The 22252-nt window shown below is 38.5% G+C and overlaps 2 protein-coding genes across 5 annotated transcripts; both read left to right on the top strand.

Moving 5' to 3' along the window:
* The first annotated feature begins 1266 nt into the window (after positions 1-1266).
* Positions 1267-12357, top strand: LOC148370301 (oxysterol-binding protein-related protein 2-like). Of its 3 annotated transcripts, XM_088332786.1 has the most exons (15): positions 1267-1397; positions 1607-1758; positions 3166-3280; positions 4773-4848; positions 5351-5485; positions 6176-6273; positions 6343-6376; positions 6467-6525; positions 7627-7734; positions 7816-7905; positions 7989-8115; positions 9197-9301; positions 9373-9496; positions 10419-10509; positions 11082-12357. In XM_088332786.1, exons 2-15 carry the CDS (start codon positions 1722-1724, stop codon positions 11182-11184), a joined length of 1302 nt encoding a protein of 433 aa, XP_088188912.1. In that variant the 5' UTR covers positions 1267-1397; positions 1607-1721; the 3' UTR covers positions 11185-12357. The 3 variants fall into 3 exon arrangements, with proteins under 3 accessions (XP_088188912.1, XP_088188911.1, XP_088188910.1); XM_088332785.1 differs by having other exon boundaries at positions 3166-3250; positions 6343-6525; XM_088332784.1 differs by having other exon boundaries at positions 1268-1397; positions 6343-6525.
* A 410-nt stretch (positions 12358-12767) lies between these two features.
* On the top strand, positions 12768-21264 carry adrm1 (ADRM1 26S proteasome ubiquitin receptor). Of its 2 annotated transcripts, XM_088332782.1 has the most exons (11): positions 12811-12928; positions 13260-13374; positions 13689-13935; positions 14461-14577; positions 14661-14784; positions 17078-17164; positions 17250-17358; positions 18753-18994; positions 20372-20529; positions 20893-20995; positions 21090-21264. In XM_088332782.1, exons 3-11 carry the CDS (start codon positions 13726-13728, stop codon positions 21182-21184), a joined length of 1245 nt encoding a protein of 414 aa, XP_088188908.1. In that variant the 5' UTR covers positions 12811-12928; positions 13260-13374; positions 13689-13725; the 3' UTR covers positions 21185-21264. The 2 variants fall into 2 exon arrangements, with proteins under 2 accessions (XP_088188909.1, XP_088188908.1); XM_088332783.1 differs by lacking the exon at positions 13260-13374 and having other exon boundaries at positions 12768-12928.
* The last annotated feature ends 988 nt before the right edge of the window (positions 21265-22252 follow it).

Genomic DNA, 22252 nt, shown 5'->3' with positions numbered 1-22252 from the left:
TGCGTTGAGAAATTTGCTTTTTTAAAAACTTATCAATAGCCTTAAATAGAGGAAACTGACATAAATGTCTGACTTCTTCCTGCTACGGGTAAACAAAATAATAGAGTCAGATCCATTTTTTTTAGATTTATGAATAAATATACATGCAGACATTACATGTTGTATTACTTTTGAAATAGATTATTTGGATCAAATTGATTTTGAAACTTTCACAATTCAAGCAACACAATATATCAGGTTGCTGTTTTAAGCACTTCATTTGACATTTAGTTGTGAAGTATCACTGGAATTGTATTTTATTTTTGGTATTTCTTTAATATTTGAAGTCAGATTTTTGTTGAAGTTCTGTAGTATTTTTTTTTTTTTTGTATTATTGTAGTTTTATATTCGTAGTATTTCTGAAGAAGTTCGTAATAGTATTTCCATAGTTGTATTTTCTTAGTATTTCTCTAGTTTGTTATATTTCAACAGCAGATTTAGTGTTGTATATCCGTAGTGTATTTGTAGCATTCCAGTAGGTTTATGATTTCAGTATCTTTTTAGTATTACTGTTGTATTATATTTAGTATTTTCTAGTATTTCCATAGAATTGTTTTTGTATATTTGTAGTATTTTTCTAGTACAGTATTACTATATTTGTGGGTTTTCAGTATTTTTTTGTACTTTTGTAGTAATATTTCAGTAGTAATATTTTTCTCGTTAAATATTCTGTTTTATAGTATTATTTAGTGGTATTTTAGTGGTTTTTCTGAAGAAGCTTTTTTGATGTATTTCCAAAGCAGTATTTTCGTTGTTTTTTGGTCATATTTCTTCACAGTATTTTTTAATATTACTGTAGTTGTATTTTTGTAGTATTTATGGGGTAATCTTTCTGTAGTAGCATTTTGTATTACGTATACTATCGCTGTAGTAGTAACATAATGTTATCCTGTTTTGTAAATTAACGGATATTTTATAGTGTATGAATAATTTATATCAATAACACTCACATTCGAAAAATGTATATGGAGATTTGATTATATATAATTTAACCGCTCTTGGGCGCCTCTTAGTGGTCGCAAGCCACAAGCAGCAGCCTTGCTCGCTTATGCCTTGGGCCGGGGCTCTGCTTTCGCCTATAAACATCAATAAATCATGATATAACCTACTCTGTACTCAATCTCGCATACACCATTTTTAACTAAATCCACCCAAAAATGTATGAATCTTTGAAAAACAACTAACGCACCTTTCTTAATTAAAATGAAATCGCGTTTACTCGCAATTGCTCCGCGATTGGCTAATACACACGTCAATCATGGAGTCCTTGCCACCTATTTCCGTCTCTCAGTAGAGGCTGAACGGAACTCTTTTGATTATTTACATTAGCATCTCAGCCATTAGCGTTTAATTCACAGGTATTTATAAGACAACTCGATTTATACTAACATGTCAAAATCATGGTCGCTCTCCCCTCGCCTGGGAGTGCGTCGCTAACGTTAGCTAATGTCAACTACATGCTATTTCGCGAGCGAGCTATGAGCAAGGTTTTTTTTCAAAGCACCTTTTAGCAGCTGTCGCTGCGTTGCCCTAACGAAGTTGTCCTCCTTTTTGCTTGTGTTTACAGTGAAGTTGCCGCGTTTTTGCAATGGTTGAAGTGTGCCCGGAATGGGGGGAGGCTCTTCGCTGCTTTCAACGAGACGTGTGACTGAGTAACGCCGCAACTCTCCTCGGGATTTGCGATGACCAGCGAGGAGGAGTTTTACGACGCTGAGACAGGTGAGGCACTGGCTTGACAGCTGTTATTATTAAGCCCAATAGGCGAGACGTCATTTCGGCTACACGTTTTATTTGCAATTTTTGGGTGCAAAAAATGTCATCCAATGTGCAGTGAATGATTACAATCCAAAAGAATTCAGTCAAAGTATGACATTCATCCAATAACTCGTAGACTTTCAGATGTGCCGATTAAGAACAATGGAACTAAAACGCGATCTAAATGAAAACCATTCCATAAAAAAAAAAAAATGCTAAAGGGTTTTTAAAAATCCCAATTTGCTCACCACACTGCCTCGCTCTGCCTACTCGCTATATGGGGACACCTGCACACACTCTTTTGATATAGGAATGGCTTCCTTAATGTGTGGACAAAGATCTGTTCAAAGCTAATCCTGCCATCTTGAGGTGATTTATGACACTGAAATCATCCCCAAGGGCTTGATACTTACCGATGATCAGCGCCAGAGCCTTTATAATATTTTTTATGTTTTTTAATAAAATGATCAAAACATTTTTACATTTTGGCACTGAGGGACAATGCTTTTGCAAATATATGAACACGTTATCTCAGGGGTCGGGACATTTTTGACCAAAAGAGTTATATAAGCAAATAATTTTGAAAGAGCCACGCTATAAATTTTAAGACCACATTCAACAAAAACGCCAAACCCGCTCTCCAGACAAAAGCTAATTCTTCAGCACATTTTTATTTCTCTGTTGGATGTTTGATGATTTGTTGGTGTGACGCCTTGACTGTAAACTGTAGTGAAAATGGTGTCCTATATATACTGGAACAAAGCCAATTGGGAAGTAACCAGTGTCCTGGCTTTACGTCTTACAATCGGCTCCGCGTTTATCCCTACAATGAATTTTTGAGCAAGCTATTTTTTATCTCTGACCCGTATGTACTCATGAAAAGAGCCATTTATGGCTTGCAAGCCATAGATTTCCCTGTGTTACTGCACTAAATGAGTTAATGTGTCTTCAATAAATCGTTAGTATGATGCCAAGTTGAGTTTCTTTGAAATTCCTTGATGTGCTCAAATGCAAAGGATTTTTTTTTTGGTTTGAACAAATTTATTGACACTAAAAACAGAAAACAATCATGACAATCTCAACAGCAATTAAGCACATTCACAATATTATATTCCAATATTACGTTTTTAACAGCAAACACAAAGTGAGGTTTGAACAAACCTTCTCGAAAATCAAACATATTCACAATTTCATTATATAACATCTTTGTTAGTGTCAATAGATCCGTCCAGGCCAAAGTCGATTGTCCTCGGTCTGAACAAATCCACTGACACCAACAGCAGCAAAACACAGCCATCAAGCATATTCACAATTTTTTTATATCTGACAATATGACGTGACGATATGACGTTTAGGATTGTTTTATCTCAGGGCTTGAATCCGATGATTCCCTGGAAGTCAGTTTTAAGGACACCTTTGTGTTTGACGGAAGTGGACCTGTCACTAATGGCTCCAGTGAAGACCACCCGGCAATCTGGCGGCGAAGGTGAGTAGTATTGCATCATTCATTTGATCATCATCCATCTTTTTATTGGGTAATGCACAAGTCAATTCAATAGGCTCATTATCCCTTGAAAACACACTTCCACACATTTGTCCACACATGACTGTCTCAAAAGCTTAGAGTATTGTGATAGTCACTTTCTGTGATGCAATTAAAACCAAATCTCAAAGATTCAGATTAATGATAAATGAATTGAAAATTAGCAAGCTTTTTTTCCTTTTCTTTTTTTTTTATTGCTGATTATGGCTAACAGCCCACTATAAATGTTTGAACATGATATTCAAACATACATTTAAAAAATACAGGGGAGAAAATTTGCCATTATTTTTCCAGAATTGTGTTTATGGTGACAATAGTAAAGTCAGTCATGTTTATTTGTATATCCCTTAATCTCAAAGGGCCGCACAGACCACATATTATTGCAAACCACAGACTATTATTACACCATCCTCTGATCTAAAACCTACACGAGGGCAAGGAAAAACTCAAAAACCTCAACATGAGGAAAATGAAGAAATCTTGAGACCGCACATGAGGTAATCCCCCTTCTAGGATGACCAGGCTGCAATGGATGTTGCAAAAACAAATAATACACATATATTGTCAACGTAAAATATAGGTTATTCTTATGCTATAGAATAGAAGTGAGTCTTAAGCCTAGATTTAAACAGTTCCACTGGGGTAACAGATCGAATCTCAGGGGGACGAGCATTTCACGGGACTGGGGCCCGAATGGAGAACGCTCTGGAACCTGCGGATCTCTTCTTGGCTCTTGGGATCACTAGTAGACCAGCATTTTCAGAGCGAAGGCTCCAGACCAGAACATAGGGCGAAGATACGAGGGAGCAAGTCCATGCATGATTTTGTATATTACCAACAGAACCTTAAAATCACATCTTAAGCTAACAGGGAGCCAAGGCAGGTTAGCTAATGTGATCAAACTTTCTTGTCTTAGTTAAAAGCCTAGCTGCAGCATTTTGTACAAGCTGCAGGCTCTTGATTTTGGACTTTGGGAGACCGGAGAGTAGTGCATAACCGTAATCGAGACGGGAGGTAACAAATGCATGAATTATAATCTTTGCATCCGACTGAGACAGCACAATTTTAAAGAGCAAAGTCAATTGCAGCAAAGTCAACATTTTTGCCTTTGATTTGTTCCTTTGGTGTAAGCATTTGGAGACACGAAACTGTTATTTTAGTCCTTTTTTTTTTTTTTGAAAATTAACCTTTATTTGTTTGTAAAAAATACACAAATTGTGATTTTTGAATAATACAAGCGCTGGGCACTCTTTTTGTTAATTGGGCCTATCACTGAAGGATGCCAAGATTTTGGTGAGTTTTTCCACGTTTTAGTAAGTAATGTTTGACCTGAAGCCTCAGACAAAAGTGGACAGCCAACAGTTAAAGGCAATTATAACAAGTGCTCAGCCTTTATTAAAATAAAACAAAGGACCTTTTCTATTTTTTCGACCAGGAAAACCCTGCCTGCTGAAATGATCACCAGAAACAATTTCAGTGTGACAAGCATACTGAAGAAATGTATTGGAATGGTAAGTAATGGACGTTTACACCAGCTAGCATGAAGTTTTAATCACAAACAAAACTAAGTCAATGTTTTTCATTATGTTGAAATGTCTACAAAACCCTGTTAGGGCAACACAAGGCTTTGTACTCTGTCAGCTAAGTCAGCTACATTTTCACGTTTTTGGTGCATTCAAAGGACAAAAATAGCTCAACTCAAAGCATTTGGATCCAGCTGCTTTTGCTTTTGACTGTGAACCTACTTAAATCAACATCATTTTGAAACTACCAGCTCAGTAGCCTAGATGGTAAGGCGCCCGCTTTGAGACTGGGAGGTTCGGGTTCGCGCCCCGGCCGAGTCATTCCTAAGACTTAAAAAGTGGTCGGCGTCGCCCTCTCTTGGCTGCGGCTGCATCGGGTCAGATGCAATCGACATTTCGTTCTGTGTACATTGTTACACAGAATGACAATACAAGGAAATTATTATTATTATTATTATTATTAATGTTTTTAATGTTTATGTTGCTACAGGAGCTTTCTAAAATTGCCATGCCAGTTGTGTTTAATGAGCCACTGAGCTTCCTCCAGAGACTCTCGGAGTACATGGAACACACTCACCTAATACACAGAGCTTGCGCCTTACCTGACTCCATAGAACGCTTGCAGGTAAGAACAATTAATTGCTCTTGTGACTGTAATTAAGTCAAATATGTATTCAGTGTTATCCGTTTCATGTGGGGGAACAAACTCCTACCCCAAAAAAACAGCATGGAGAGCGATTGGTGCCACCATGCTGTTCTTGCCCAAGACACACTACGCGAAGTGGTGCCCCTACGACCCTAGCCATCAAGGGATCTTTGAACCGAACTGTAATTATATATAGTTGCTTGCTTGGATCCCTTATCAACTATGGTCGTAGGGGCTCCATTTCCTGTGGTGTGTCTTGGGAAAGTACAGCCTGGTGGCGCCGATCCCGCTCCAGGCCAACGTAAGTTTCCACCCGATCTTGAACTGGGTACCATTTGTGTCTTAGGCGAATGTGCTAACCGCTGCAATACATAAACAGAGAGAGTCGTCATTCATATGATCTCCTGATGTGTGCCACAGAAAACCTATACCAAAAATTTATTCCACAGACACATGATAACTTAAGACACCAGTATAGAAGTAATGATACTTCAATTAATGGAATGGAGAAAGATGATTTGATGTAAAAGTGTTTTGTGTTCTGAGCATTCCCATGAAACATATAAAGGTCCCACTATAAATCTTGTACGCAGATGAATTCGCACTGTGTCTTGAAGCTAAGTTGTTCATTAAAGATGTACATGATCTTGCTTTATTTTAACCCAATAGGTGGTTGCTGCCTTCGCAGTTTCGGCTGTTGCATCTCAATGGGAACGGACTGGAAAGCCATTTAATCCTTTACTGGGAGAGACCTTTGAACTCACAAGGTACTTAGCTCTACATACAAAATTGGTAATGTTAATGTGATTTTCAAAATGTTTTTTTTTTTTCTCAAGAGAGGAGGACGGTTACAGATTGATCTCCGAGCAGGTGAGCCACCACCCTCCCGTTAGTGCCTTCCATGCAGAGTCTCTGAAGCAAGATTTTGTATTCCACGGATCCATCTACCCCAAACTCAAGTTCTGGGGCAAAAGTGTGGAGGCCGAACCCAAAGGCACAATAACGCTAGAGTTACTCAAGTGAGAATTTACTGCTTTTTCACATGTTCTTGGATTTCTTTCACATTGCATTAGACATCACACATCAGAAAGAGACAAACTTGAACTTTGCGGTCTTCTTGTCTCATTTTTCCTTGTCCATTTTAATTGATTTTCTAACACACAGTTGATTATAAGGTTTTAGTATTAAAAAAAAAAGTGAAATTACGATTGCTTTTTGGGGGTGTGATTTATTTTACATTTTGACCAACACTTATTGCTGTTTTTCACAAGTCAACTTGACTTTCAAATCTAATTAAAATCCACTTCATATGTGGACGACCAATTCTGATAGTAAGCGATCACCGGTAATTTTTTCTGCAATCACTTTTCTCCCCAAACAGAAAATTATTTTGAATTGTCCGTCTTTTGTTCACTCCCACCACTCATTTAGTCTCATCTAGTCACACATTTCTGTTGCTTTCACATTTTCACTGACAGTTAAAAATTAAAATTATATCCTAATAACAAGTACACGGTAGCTACATTCGCGACAGAGTTGCCTTTCCCATTTTTGTTGTTTTACTACTGGTACAATTTTCTTGGGGCAATTCTGTATTTTTTTAATTTATATATCTAATTTTATAACACAATAATGTATATATTCACAGAGTTAGCATTGTCTCCGCCTTTCTTACTTGTTTAAATCAGCTTTCTTTACTTAGTTTTCTTGTTCTGTGTACCCTATTCTAATATGGTGTATTTTTGTCTTCCGATGAGAAACACCACACACACAATTTAATTTGTATAACCTTTGATATTCTTAAGGGAGCTTCAATTTTAGTTTACTGTCATGAGTTTGTGGATACACGAAGCAGTCATGGTACATTTGTATTCTAGGTTATTTTTCATCTTCTATTTTTCATACATCTCATCTTGGCTTTCTAACATTAACACTTGTGTCTGTGCTTACTGCACTTTGTATTGCATACATGTGACTAGGCTTGAAGAGCATTCAATGCGATTGGTGGTGAAAAAGTTGTATGTACATCTTACCATAAAGAATCGATAGAAGACCAAAACAAATTGCACCCTTTTTATCAAACTAACAAAATAGTCTTAAATGCTGTGAACCCTTTTCAGACATAAAGAAGCATATACTTGGACCACCCCAATGTGCTGTGTGCATAACGTCATCATAGGAAAGCTTTGGATTGAGCAGTATGGAACAGTAGAAATTGTAAACCACAGGTATTATGACCAATTCTCTTGATGGACTGAAAATTTTCCCAATGATTAACTACTAAAATTGTTGTAATTATCATCATTTAGCACAGGAGAAAAGTGTGTGTTGAATTTCAAACCTTCTGGAATGTTTGGGAAAGAGCTTCACAAAGTGGAAGGTCACATACAAGACCGGAAGTAAGAGCCGAGCAACCCATTGAAGCTTAATGCAGTTAAATTGTTTTGACTACATCTGCTTTGCATACCTGCTGTTAAACCAGGAAGAAAAAACAGCGCATCATTTACGGAAAGTGGACTGAAAGTATGTACAGCGTGGACCCCATGCTTTATGAAGCACATAAGAAGGCTGACAAAAAGGCAGGGGCAGACTCAAGGAAGCTGAAACAGGTGATTAAAGTTGGAAATTCATTGATCCAATTCTGCAAAAAAAAGTTTCTATATTCCTCTACAAGTTGTTAAGACATATCAATCACAGTGTTATACACAGTGGTCAACTACAAGAGAAATACAAATATACTTTCATTTTTTCTTGACTTGCAGTCAGTAAGGTAATGCATTTATTTAGTGTTCAAGTATAGGACTAGCTATAGATGGATATTGGCAAATGGCTGACTTTATAGGTATCAGACTAGTGACGGCTTTCTGTAGACTTTTTCTCAATTAGGAACTAGAAATAATCGCGTCGAAATCTCAAAGTCCATTTTATTTGTCAATTTCTCATATGTACTTGACATACAAAAAAACGAAATTCCGTTTCCCCTTCTCCCATGCGCAGACAACATTTGACAACAATAAATTAAAAATGCACCGAACAATACTGACCTAAAATTATACTTAATAAAAGTGCAAGTGTCTTTTCAGATAATACTGAAGTAAAAACAACTGGCATAAGACAGGAACATACAATAAAATGTTCAAAGATGCAGCAAATAGTGACAGCAATAAAAATAATGGCAAAATGTAAAAGGTAAAATAGGTAAAAAATACATTTTATATATGTATATATATATATATATATATATATTGGTCCCTCACGTAAGGCTGCGTCACTTGTAGTTAAAGACCTTAGAAGTTGGAGTTACAATGACTGTTGCTTTGACCCTTAATACATATATTGTAGTTTTGGTTCCCTTATTTGAAATGTTTTGTCTTCTACTATGGATTGTCTATGTTCTTTTTTTTCTTTTCTTTCACAATGACATGCAGTGCGCCTAGGTAGGAGGTAAGGTAAACCATTAAATCCGGCATCTGTAGTGTGCTGCTTCTTCTGTTATGTCTGAAGTATAGTGTACAGTTTGAGAAGCTCATTTCTAGCTGTAACCTGTCATGCCTTGCTATGACATGATTGTTGTTGCTTGTCAAACGTGTATAATATGTGGCAAGTCTAGTTCTGTGACTCCACTGTGCGGTTTAGTCCTGTCTTCCAACATCTTATATTTCTGATTTTGGGCTGGTTGTTACTGTTTAGGGGCATAGTTGTGAAGACACAAATGCAGTTCAAGAGACAGTAAATGTGATCCCAGGCAGTGCCTTACTCTGGAGGATATCACCACGCCCTCCTCACTCGGCACAGGTTGGTGGAAGTGTGCATATACCTCACAAATCTCACAAATCATTCATTGTAAGCCTGGTCATCTCGTGCAGATGTACAACTTTACCAGTTTTGCTGTGACGCTAAATGAAATTGATCCTGGCATGGAGCGAATACTGGCGCCGACAGACTGCAGACACAGGCCCGACATCCGTGCCATGGAGAGCGGAGACTTGGGTAAAAGACTGTAACTTCAACAGAACTAATACAGTAATCCCTTATCACAGTCTACTTATTAGTTTCGCTTCTTCCCGAATGTTCATGCTGCAACGTGTTCTGCATCCTGATTGGCCAAACATTTGCCCCGCCCTCGTTCTGCTTTTGTCTGCTTGCCTGTCAATGACATTGCAGTTTGAGTTTCATATATCCGTCAAACAGCTTGACCTACATTATGTATGCGCAAATCTTTTTCCACTTGAAGTTTCTGTAAAAGCCATCATGTCCACAAAAAGCTCGGACCGACTGCAGACAGGCCCAAAAGGCAGAGGAAGATGCTATCGGTCACCACAAAAATGGACTTCTCAGGCAGCTAAACTTGCTCTTTGGCGATCCCTAGTTTCTCCCTGGCGCTTTTTAAAATATGTTTCATAACAGAAAAACTGGACACATTCTTAACGTTTTCCAATTAATATAGATAGATACAGTATGTGTATCCTTGCTTTTAAAGCTTTTAATTTTTTTTGAGGCATGTTTTCTTTTTTCTTGTTTAATATGTCTCTGTCAACATATTGGGTAGCTGATACGAAAATGCAGTTTTTTCTGGCGACCAAATATGTTAAGTAAAGTGGATCGTGAAGTGGATCGTGTCCTTTATGCAGTTTTGAAATAAAGCGGCAATATTATTTTTGAAACAATAATTCGAAGGAACTGAAGTTATTTGTAAAAAAAGTGATTAAAGTAAACTAATAATGTTGTTGTTAAACTAATAATTGAGCCTGTATATTGGGTTTGTTTTTCTGTTTCAATATTTAATAGAGTATTCAATAAATAAATATAGGTTTAGACGCAGGACCTTTACAGAAAAGAGCCCCTGCGAAAAACGGAGGATTACTGTTTAATTTTCTTCTGCAGTTCTGACTTGGTTTACTTGAATGAACAGATGCGGCTACTGCAGAGAAAGAGCGACTAGAGGAGAAACAGAGGGCTGCACGTAGAGAGAGATCTAAGGACGAGGAGGGCTGGTCAACCAGGTATGTAAATATGTCCTCCCTTTTCAAAAAATGACTAACTTTATCGTTCATAATGGAAGGGAAACGTGCTGGTTTAAGTCTGTCAACTGGATGTACAATTATCAACCAGCAAACAAAATCTTATCACGTCACAATAAACTGGATTTATGTTCATTGATGACAATTAATCATATATATTACTGCTTGATTTACAACCTTTTCAATCGCAAAATAATGTTTTTGATAGAACATCTGTTCCAGTTGCACAATTGGATCAACTTACAAGTTTTTAATAGAGCAAGCATTTTTTTCTTAGAAAGATTAACACTATACTCAAAAAAGCAGCAACATACTGCTATATTTTCCAAACTGCAATTTATAGAAATACCTTTCTTTGCAAGGCTTTGGCACTGCAGCGTATTTCCCTACAGGTAGGTTAACTAAATGGCATATGACTTTTAAGCTTCTTGTATTAAGTCTTTCTCAAAAAGCAACATTAGTTGTTAGTGTTGCCATGAATGCTTAACAATTATGCAGTTGGCAAAGCTAAAGTGTCATTTGGACACTGACAGAAATATTTTTTACACTTTCAGGTGGTTCCAACTGGGATCCAACCCTCACACTGGCACAGAGGATTGGCTGTATAAGGGTGGATACTTTGACAGGAACTTCGCAGACTGTCCCAACATCTACTGACAATGGAATATGTTTTCACCCGTTTTTGTGGGATCTTGAAATAAGTGGGGTTTATTACACATCTGTGGTAGCTTTTCAATTGCTCGTGTACCATGTCATTGAACCCCATTCTTGGAAGAAGTTGAAAGTTAACTAGGTGTGGTTGATCGTAGTGTCTGCTATCCTCACCCCTGTACGATCAACCTCACCTTTGGTACACTCCACTCATACTAGTCCACGTAGGGTTAATGTTACAAATCTGTAAAATGAATCAAATCTCCCATGTGAGCTCAGAAGAAAAAATACATAAATCTGATATATGTGTAAGTTCAGGTGCTAATTGCAAATGTCACATGAAGATGCTGCATCTAAGCGCCAAGTTTGATGCAAACTCGTGTGAATGTTCAATAATGCATTGTAGAATATTGACAAAGACTAAACATCTCTCAAGAGGTGGAAAGTGTTTTCTTCACCGGTGGGAAACTTGAGAAAGAAAACTGCGCTTTCTGTTGTTGGTTGTCACATTCTGTTGTCTGCTACAGCAAATAATCTGTACATTCTTGGGTGGCTAGGGAGGTGGGTTTAATTGGGAGCTTAACTTTGACGTATGATAAAGCCACATTTTATGGCTTCAATATTATGTCAAAGTTAAGCTGCACGTAAAGGACTGTAAATGTACACAGAAAAAAACTTTGGTGAAACCGAAAGCTGTGACTACATTTTAGAATTTTAATCTTCGCGCGGAACCGATTAATTCCACCATGTGTGAAGAACATTTTCTTCCAACAGCAAAACTCCTGTGCCAAAACAGGACCTGAACCTATGCAAGCTGCTCCATGCAGCGAATTCTTCAGAAATATGTAAATTGTAAAAAATGTCAATCCTTTTGGAATTTGCAGTAAACAGTTGAGTGAATGTGACTGTAATGTGATTCAGCATACTTTATATATTTCTTTCAAGCACAAATATTGCAGAAAACTGCATATTAGAAAGTCAATGGTCTGATGCACATTATTGTATTGTTTGGTGAATCATGCTTACTTGAGTTCCAAGCACTTTCCATACCACACACACTACAGATGCAGCATTCATTGTGCTTACCGTGAACAATTATGGCCTGGTTGAATTAATATTGTATGTTCAACACATGAACTAGTTATATATCAAGACAATAAAATATACTATCAATATTAAGCTAGTCTTGTAATGTGTTTTTTATTCTTAGCCCATGGTGTTACTCTACGTTATTATTATTTTTAATTGTAACTATATATTGTAAATCGGATAATAATGTACTTGCTTTAGTTTACAACTTTAAAATGCATAAATAAATAAAAAATACTTATGTTCCAGTGATGCCAATTATTTTCAGTCGCAGCCCCCACAACAGGCCATTTAAGCCCATTGTAATGGGAGTGTTTTTGCTCCTTTTATGTTGTATTTCTGTAATATTTTTTTTAAACAATCTGATAATATAGTAAAACTTAAAAACAGATTGAATGATGGTGAAACGGCAAATTACGGCAAAAATAAGTTAACCAAAATGAATCACCTGTATTACTTCCTGAACCACGGTGAGCACGAAAATTGATGCAGTCAATTCCGGTGTTGTGCCACACCGGCAACATGATTGTTTAAAGCCCTGATGTGTATAACTTGACGACAAGATGGCACAATGTTGACGGACCAGTGATACACGAACGTGGCTGTAGAACAACGACCAACATGGCGCCAATTTAAAAGGGGATTCCACGGTGGAAAAAAAGTACACATTTCTCTACCCATGTTTTTTTTTCATAAAACGTATCATCCGTATTCATGTATTTCATGTATTTTTCCTAGTATTCAAATGAATGTTTTTTTTTCTCGATGGAAGTCATTTGTACTGCTAAGAGGTACTAAATATTGCACACTGTCCCTTTAAACTGTAGAACAATTGAAACCGGTGCTGGGGATTATTTTCTCTTCAATATTTTCGACGGACAGTGTGAAAGCACTTGCCCAGTTTCAGCATACAGTATTGTGAATTTCAGTAAACTGGCCAATCACAACAAACCACGTGACCGCATCCTCTAATCATTGTTTTACTTGTTCAGTTGGGAAAGCGATAGACTCCTCTACCAATGGCATTGGAACACGTGACCACAAAGTCCAATCACAGTAAAACTCGCTACATTTACCACTCTTCCGTCCCGATAGCGCTAGCCAGCCGTAAGTAAAACATATTTGGGCTCTTAAACATTTTTACTGATCTATATTTTCTTCATACCTAACAGTGTTAATTGTGACGATGTTGCGGGTGTAGCATGAATACGCATAAATTATGTTGTCAAAGGAGATCTGAGGACTCTCGTTCATGTCATAAAATGTCACGTCATCCCATGAGAAGGGCAAAATATTTGAAAACAAGCTAACTGGACGATGCGTGTTGGAGTCATTTAAACTGCACTTTCTATGTATACTGATACACAAGACCGTTTCCTTCTGATATGTTAAAAGTGCTTTTGGTCTTCTATATTTCGCAGTCTTTGCCGTCTCTTTTGCAACATCATCGTCGTTAGCATGGCGTCTGGAGCATTGTTCCCCAGCATGGTGTCCGGCTCTCGCGGCTCCTCCAGCAAGTACCTGGTGGAGTTTAAAGCTGGTAAGATGACCATGAAGGGCAGCACGGTGACACCTGACAAACGCAAAGGCCAAGTCTACATTCAGCAGACTGACGATTCCCTCATCCACTTCTGCTGGAAGGATCGCACCACTGGCAATGTGGACGATGTAAGTGTGTGAAATTGTATCTCCTCGAAATAATCTGTTTTATTTTGTCTTTTAAGCCAATACCTCGCATTTATTTCAAAGGCCCATACATTCACCTTCTATCGACTGGACTGACACCATTAGGGAATCCCAGTACCAAAGGGTCTCTTGTCCGTGATTAGCAAAGCAGAGGGACATTTATTATGTCCCCATTGTGTGGCTGTAATAGTTTCAACTCTCGTTGTATAAATCACAGTATTAAAAAAATGAAAGAAAACGGATGAAGGTCATGTCAAAAAGTTACTCACTACTTTTAAGTTACAGTAACTGCAAAAGATTTGTTAAAATCGCATCCCCGGCAGTTTTTTTTGTGCACATCCCAATAGAAAAAGATTTATTCCTATCTTTTTGCCGTGTTCCTTTTTACTGCTACCACAAGCATAGTGGCAACTCGTAGGACGTGCTTAATCACTTCTCAGTCATACTAAGCAGCACAAATGCAAAACATGTTCGTGGATTACAGTTCTTTAACATGGTCCAATGCAGGACCTGATCATCTTTCCTGATGACTGCGAGTTCAAACGAGTCAGCCAGTGTACAACTGGACGTGTCTACGTTCTCAAGTTCAAAGCTGGCTCCAAAAGACTTTTCTTTTGGATGCAGGTATACTGCTAGATGGTTTGTAAATGCTCCCCAAAAGTATACATGCATATGTGTTTGATTGGCAATGTTTTCTTTTATTTTAGGAGGCCAAAACTGACAAGGATGAGGAGTATTGTCGCAAAGTTAATGAGTATCTCAACAACCCGCCTATGCCTGGGGCTTTAGGTAGCGGTGGTAGTGGAGGACATGATCTTTCTGCCTTGGGAGGTAAGACTTCCTGTCTGCTTTTCCATCGTGTCAGATAAAAACGCTTGCACAGGCAAATAGGGGCGGAACAAAAAAGTATTTCATGTATATATCGGGATTTTATATCGTTTTTTTGTGTCTATATCCGGTACGTAAAAATGCGGGAGATAAGTTGGGCTGTCGGGAACATTGGAAATGTTTTTCAGATTAGCGACTTTTTTTTTTTTTTCACGTTTGCCATTAGTCTTTTTTTCTTTCTATCCTCCACCCTTGACTGGTGTTGCGGAAATGACGTCAACTCGTAGAGACGCACACACAGAATCAAGTAACCTCGCTATTTGTTATGTCGCTGCAACTTTTAGTATCAAAACTACATACCTCTTTAGTATTTTGGACACAATGTGGGTTTATACAGAGTGACTGCGGTAAGCCCCAAAATACCAAAGAAGGTGTCAATGAATGTAGCTAACACGCTAAGAGATTGTATTAGACCAGGGGTGTCAAACTCATTTTAACTCGGGGGCCACACGATAGAACAAACATTCTGTCGGGGGCCGGACTAGTAGATTAAAAAGAAAGAAAAGGAGAGATAAAGAAATAAGAGAAAGAGGGAGGGAAAAGGAGAGGGGGCGGGATAGAGAAAGAAAAGAGAGGGAGGGAGAGAGCGTGAGAAACAAGAGATAAAAAGTCGTGAGAGAGGGGTAAAAGAAAGGGAGAGGAAGAAAGAAATCCAAAGAGAAATAGAAAGACAGAAGGGGAGAAAAGAGAAAAGAAAGCGCGAAGGGTAGGAAGAGAGAAAGAGAAAAGAGAGAAAAGGAAATAAGGAAGTTAGAGCAAAAGAAGTTAAAAAGATAGAGAGAGACAAGGAGCCACAAAGGAAGAGAAAAAGAGAGACACAGAAAGTTAAAGAGACAGAGAGTGGGAGAAAAATGGTGGAAAAAAGAGAGCGAGAGAGAAATAAATACAAGTACAATGTCTTTGTGAGAGGCACCTGGCTTTGGCAACATCAAGTTGACATATTTCAACCTGCAGCTTGTTTTTCTCTTGCGCTTCTCTGAGTGTTGTCTCGCGGGCCAGATTCAATCCCTTAGCGGGCCTGATCCGGCCCGCGGGCCGCCTGTTTGACACCTGTGTATTAGACTGTTCATTGCTACTGAAATGCTGCCGTTTAATACAGCGTTCGGATACATGCTGTATGTATGACCCACCAGGCAAAACAATTTTAAGTCTACAAATTCAAGTTTATGTCACGTTAACATAGCTTAAGCTTAAGAGAGAAACTATATTTACTTGGTTACATACCTCCTTTAACTGTTTTCCAGTTTTTGTTTTCAAACCCTAAAAACTTAGAGACATTTGTCTGCTGCTGTTATCTGCTTCACTTTAAATGCGTTGACGTCTTTAAGTTTAGAGATGAGCAAAGAGACATTTACGAGCTGTGCTGCGTGCGTGTGCATGTATGCATAGGAGTTTTTTTTCCCTCATATTTGCACCTAATTGGTGAAAAGTTGAGTCAAAGATCTTACAACGTGTTACCTCACCTGTGCATTGTTTCTCAAAACATTTTAACCTAACAGGCTGAATTTCTGGACTTTGGCATTTGTCTTGATAAATAATGGCATTTAATGCAAAGGGGATTTTGAGTGACTTGATCTGCTGTGAATTTGTAGAACTTTATTCATGATATGTTGTCCCAGAAGCATATGATTTAAGTTGCTTGTTTTTTAGGAAAGCAAATTTAATCGGAATCATCAATTATCAACATTCGTGACATTAATTAAATCAGCAAACTTAGTATCACAATACTATCTGATTATGACCAAATCGTCCCATCACTACATGCAAAAGAACATTGGTTTTATTATTGCGTAGGAGTCCTCTTTCCTGTTCTAAGGGATGGGCAGGTCACCTGTATGATGCGGCATGGGGGGGGGCTCCGCCCTGGTTTATTCCTGGACGCTGGCTATTTCAGCTGAAAATGAAAATCTCCATTCTGATCCCTGTATTCAGCAGTGTTTGTAACTTTCAATGCATGTATGGATTTTTAATTAAGAACTAGGGGTGTGTGTTATATACACACAAATATGGTATTGCCTCCATGCCCTTCTCACCTTTTTAAGCTCTAAACCATTTTTATGCCTGTGGTCTAATTTGACCTATATTATGCACAACAAAGTGGGAAATTCTATTTTAACATCTTTCGAAATGTTGTCATCACAATAGCCCAAGTTAATGCTGATTTCTTCTTTACCTGAGCATATGACTACACATGTCACCTTGTCATGAGACATAATTGATCTGCTGTTTTGCAAAGGTGAGGGTGGCCTGCAGAGCCTTTTGGGTAATATGAGCCACAACCAGCTCATGCAGCTGATCGGACCAGCCGGACTTGGCGGCATCGGTATGTATGATGAAATGTGACTGATGCCAGTATTTATATATTTTATTTGCCTGCTGACAAACACAACTGGTCCTCTCATTTTCAGGTGGCCTGGGCGCACTTGCTGGTCCAGGGTTGGCCAACCTCTTGGGCAGTAGCAGTAGTAGCAGCAGCAGCAGCAGCAATGTTGCAGCTGCCAGCAACTCCTCCACAAGGTGTCAAAACCTGACATCAAAAATTTTTCATATGCTTGAAAGTAGGCCTGGGTTAAATGACAAAAATTGTTATCACGATGAAACATTTCTGATCAGTCAATATCTATAAAAATAATTTTCTTTCCTTCCACATTTTAAGTCTAGTTTTCTCCGCTAGTGAAAGTTCACAAAATTAGATGCTGCTTTAACCAATCTTTATTGCCAGAACAAAGGCAGATTCTGACAAACTACTACACAGCATTTCATATATCCGAGGAATATTAAACAAAATTTAAAGTTAACAAAATGAGGTAATCAAAACGCAGGACGCATAATCAGCGGTAAACCTGCAATCCCCGCAGAAAGTAGATGACATTATATACACAAACTAATTTTGACCTGCATGTTAAGCCTTTTGCGCATAAAGTCTTAAGGTTCTGACAATGTTAACAAAATAAATAGAGCAAAGAAAATGTTCAGTTTAAGAAATTTTCCAAAACAACTATTGCCTTATTTACTACAGGCCAGAAACATCTGTCTATCCCCAATATCAGGATTTTATGCTGCTCTGTGATGGGTCACAGTGTTTCCATCTATGGTTGCAGGTATACGACCAGCTCAGTAGCCTAGATGGTAAGGCGCCCGCTTTGAGACTGGGAGGTCGGTGGTTCGCGCCCCGGCCGAGTCATTCCTAAGACTTAAAAAGTGGTCGGCGGCGCCCTCTGTTGGCTGCGGCTGCATCGGCTCGCTACAACGGGTCAGGTGCAATCGACATTTCGTTCTGTGTACATTGTTACACAGAATGACAATACAAGGAAATTATTATTATTATTATTATTATTATACGCACACAGGAAGCCCCTTGCTAGCTAGCGATTTGTTGCTCACTGGCCAGGTGCTTGTTGAACGTCTGCTAGCACTGTGTTGGGAATTAATTTTGTATCCTTCAGCGTATTCAAACAGGCAACACTGTTTTAAATGGTGGAGCAAGTTTATTGTGTTGCCCGTGTTTTGGTTGTCACTTAAGTACCCAAAATACCTCTTAACAACTGAAGATGGGGGTCCTCTCCTGTCTACGACTCTTTCAGCATGCTTTGAGGGGGTCTGCTGGGTGTTATCTTTGGTCTCTTTATCACTCATTTTGACCGCATTGTAGTATTTACGCTTTCGCTTGTAAGCCACTATTCATGCAAAATGATTGTCTTGTCCTCGTCACTTTCTTGGTCTCATGAATGTTGGTCTGGAACGTGCGTTTTCATTGCATGTGCATTTTCATTCCCTCCGGTAGTCTTAATTATTTACTTTTATCGAACTATTATTGGCAAAAACTAGGTGACAATTATTATTTTATTGCCCAGGCCTACTTGGAAGGATGCCCTAAAACCCTTTAAATGCGTGCGTGTTTTTTTCCCCAGTCCATCTACTGTCGTCACGCCCACCTCAACCTCCGGCGGCAGTCGCCTAGGCTCCTCCCAGGCATCCGCCACACCCGTCAATCCTTCTTCCACCTCTGCAGCTTCTCCACCTGTGAGCACCCCACCCACACCTGCCGTAGCGACTGCGGGGGCTGCAACGAACAACCCTACGCAGCCCATCCAGCTCAGAGACCTGCAGAGCATCTTGGCGACAATGAACGTTCCCACTGGCGGTACAGGAGGTAATTCAAATTCCATTCAGAGTATTTTGTGGGCTTCAATTGAAACAAAATTGTTATTGTGAGTTCCACCACAGCACCAACTGCTTAAGGAAACACAAATGCAGTACAAAAGTTCCTGTCTATTTAATATGTTTTGATTATTCCTATCAGAGGTCTCTTGTTGCCTGCGGGGCATTTGTGGACCCTGGGAGTATAGTATGAGAACCCAGCTTTAATATGAATTTTTAAAGTAAATCCAGCCGATTTTAGGGATTTAATTAGTGTCATGAAAATATTTTCTTGATATTTGATCTTTTTTTTGTAGAAAATGTAATTACTTAATAACTTATTTTCTGAATGAAGTCATTTTTATTTGTATAGCCCCAAATCACAAGGTCTCAAAGGGCTGCACAGACCTAATCATTGTTTTATTTATTACTAACTTTATTTTCTTAATAATTGCAGTACTGTGTCCTTTATTTTTAGATCTCCTTTTGTGTAGGGAAAAAAAAACATTTTTCATCCTTCGCTGTGCGGTTTTCTTTTTATGATTTTGCTACTTTATTTCCGTTGTGTTCTGCATTCTGGTTGGCTCAGCAGTCCCAAAGATCGTAGTTATTGGTCAGAAATAAATATAAACTGTATATAGTAAGGCTGCAAGATTACCCGGAATCTAATCAATATTGCGTTGTGATGCAGTGTTATTCTGTAATTGCGAGACACTGTAGTTTGAGCCTTGTGTGAGCAGACAACAACATAAGAAAGCTCCCCAGAAGTAGTAGCTGTGTTAACGTTAAAACATCAATATATTATGTTTTCATTTTAAGGACCGTTTTTGCATTTTTTTTCTCATGTAGCTTACATAGAAATGGGAATAAAAACATTTCTTTTTTGTTCTGTCTAGAAAAAAGTAATAACGTTTAAAGTTAAATACAATATAATTCAAGGAGATTTTTCTGGGTTTTTTAACGACACAGTGGCAGGTCACTTTAACCCGAGGAAAACATTGTTTTAAAACGGTCTGACCTGAGAATGCCAAAGGTTTAGAAAACCTAAAACGACGAATTCATGGCTTCTGTTACATCTCTACCCTATTAACGTAATGCACTTTATTTTATAATCTGTACCCATTTGATTTACTTGAGTGTGCACTGTGTACTATCATGTTATAAAAATGTCTTTTTGTTTGTGCTGTTTCGCACATAAATGGACAAAAAAAAGGTGTTGCCTTGGTCAAATTAGCTTTGACCGGTTAGTGATAGTTTACCACTCTGACAGCATCTGTTGCAATATTTCGAAAAGGTTTCTTCTCATTTAATAGTATCTGCATTCTTAATTACCTGCAAATGAGCTTCAAGACGGCAAAATCCTGTTACATGACCACTTTGTCTGTCATAGTGGACCTGGCTTCTGCCCTGACTCCAGAAGTGATGGCTCCTATCCTGGCCAACCCTGAAGTGCAGCAGAGACTGATGCCCTTCCTGCCCAGTGGCGAGTCGCTGCTCCAGAGCACAGACGAGCTCCAAAATACTCTGACCTCGCCGCAGTTTCAGCAGGCAAAGTTGATTTCTCTTTCCCCCCCCCACCCACCCCCCCCCCACCCCAAGTCTAAAACCTCTATGAAAACTATACTGGATTAAACCAATATGCACAAAGTTGACAGCAGAGGGCAATGGTTAACTTTTAGGATTGTCCCACTCAGAAGCACCAGGAAACATAAATTCTCCAGCAGTTTACCATGCACTTGAATATTTCAGAAATTCTGAAAAATATGTTTAAAATTATTTTACAACTCATGCATGCCTAAATATACGTATTGCTGTAAGTTATAATTATCATGCGATCATTTGATGCATTATACTTGTATATTAAGATTTTGTGTTTTTCTTTTCACCAACTTGTTTGGATCTTCTCTGCAGGCCATGAGCATGTTTAGCAGTGCTTTGGCATCCGGGCAGTTGGGACCACTGATGAACCAGTTTGGGTTACCCACAGAGGCTGTCGATGCTGCTAATAATGGAGGTTCGTGCAAAAACGAGTATATGCCTCGTCCTAGGCAGAAGAAAAAAATGTTAAGGCCGAAGTTTTATGATTTCCCTTTCTACATTGTCTACAGATTTGGAGGCGTTCGCAAAAGCAATGGAAACGGAAAAAAAGTCAGAGCAGGGTGGAGACAAAAAGGATGATGATGAAGACATGAGCTTGGACTAAATGATAACTATTTGTTTTTTAAGATTGGGGTAATGTATTACAGTTCTGTCAATCAAGTATAATAAAGATACTACAATAATTTCAGTGCTCCACTTCATTTTACAAGCATTTAAAGACTGACCACAGCATTTTCCTTTTATGTCGGTATTGATTTCCACATTTATTTTTGTCATGGTCAGCTATTCCCACTCAGCATCACAGTCCCTATACCACAAGTTAAGTAAAGTGCAAGGCTATGGTATGTATCGGTTACATTAAAGTAGAGGTAAGATTTCAGGCATTTAATTTGAATGGATGGAGTTGGGCCTCTCTTGCAGTTTTTTTCTCCCCATGGAGGATTTTCTCCGCATGCATGCTGTTTTGTGCAGATAAGTATTTTTTTTAGATCACTGCTTTTACTTTTTAGATGAGTTTTATTATTCTAAAGTAACAGTACTTTTATTTGAGTAACGCTAATGTGCACACTTAATTTGAGGGACCGAAGCAAACCTGAAGCTGTACCTGCACTTAAGTGCCAAAGCGTGCACTTTGGCGCCAGAATATGCTGAGCGCCAAACTACAGCTTTGGTTTACATCGGGCTCTGTCCCTCAAATCGAGTTGACCGGTCGTGTATGTACTGGTTTGGACTTTTATACTAGATTCAGCTCGTCCTGGATTGTTTTAGGCCCAATCTCACCTCATTCATCTAAAATATCTGTTTAGGTGACATGTATATCTACCTCCTGAATTATTTACCCAAGGGCGAATTTGGAAAAATATCTGTCAAGATTCTCCTGCCTCAATGGGTTTTCATGCTCAAATTTGTTACTTGATAGTGTTTTTGCTCATGCATATTTTTTTGTGGTTGATGTGGTGGTGGACTTAGCCAATGACTGACTGGAAACTAAGATACAGCATTGTTTCAATGGTGTGTTGAAATGACTTGCGTATTTCCCTAAACCAGGCATGTCAATTTCCGTTTGGCTCAGTGGCCAGATTCAATCTGTTTTCAGGTGGACTAGATCAGTTATAAAACATTAAGACAGATATTTAGCTGTGCTTTTCAGTACTATGCTTTATCATGCAGC

The sequence above is a fragment of the Urocampus carinirostris genome, chromosome 3, assembly GCF_059441175.1.
Source record: "Urocampus carinirostris isolate Australia breed hairy pipefish chromosome 3, RoL_Ucar_1.0, whole genome shotgun sequence".
NCBI classification, from domain to species: Eukaryota; Metazoa; Chordata; class Actinopteri; order Syngnathiformes; family Syngnathidae; genus Urocampus; species Urocampus carinirostris.
The sequence above is the reverse complement of the archived record's forward strand: the minus strand, read 5'-3'. Positions and strand labels throughout refer to the sequence as shown.

Bases quoted from the DNA above. Each gene is read 5' to 3' on its own strand.
- LOC148370301 (XM_088332784.1), top strand. From the start codon at position 1,722: ATGACCAGCGAGGAGGAGTTTTACGACGCTGAGACAG. The intron at 4,849-5,350 runs GTAAGTAATGGA...ATGTTGCTACAG, and splicing joins TGAAGAAATGTATTGGAATG to GAGCTTTCTAAAATTGCCAT. The intron at 6,526-7,626 runs GTGAGAATTTAC...AACCCTTTTCAG, and splicing joins ATAACGCTAGAGTTACTCAA to ACATAAAGAAGCATATACTT.
- adrm1 (XM_088332783.1), top strand. From the start codon at position 13,726: ATGGCGTCTGGAGCATTGTTCCCCAGCATGGTGTCCGGCTCTCGCGGC. The intron at 14,578-14,660 runs GTATACTGCTAG...CTTTTATTTTAG, and splicing joins GACTTTTCTTTTGGATGCAG to GAGGCCAAAACTGACAAGGA. The intron at 17,165-17,249 runs GTATGTATGATG...TCTCATTTTCAG, and splicing joins AGCCGGACTTGGCGGCATCG to GTGGCCTGGGCGCACTTGCT.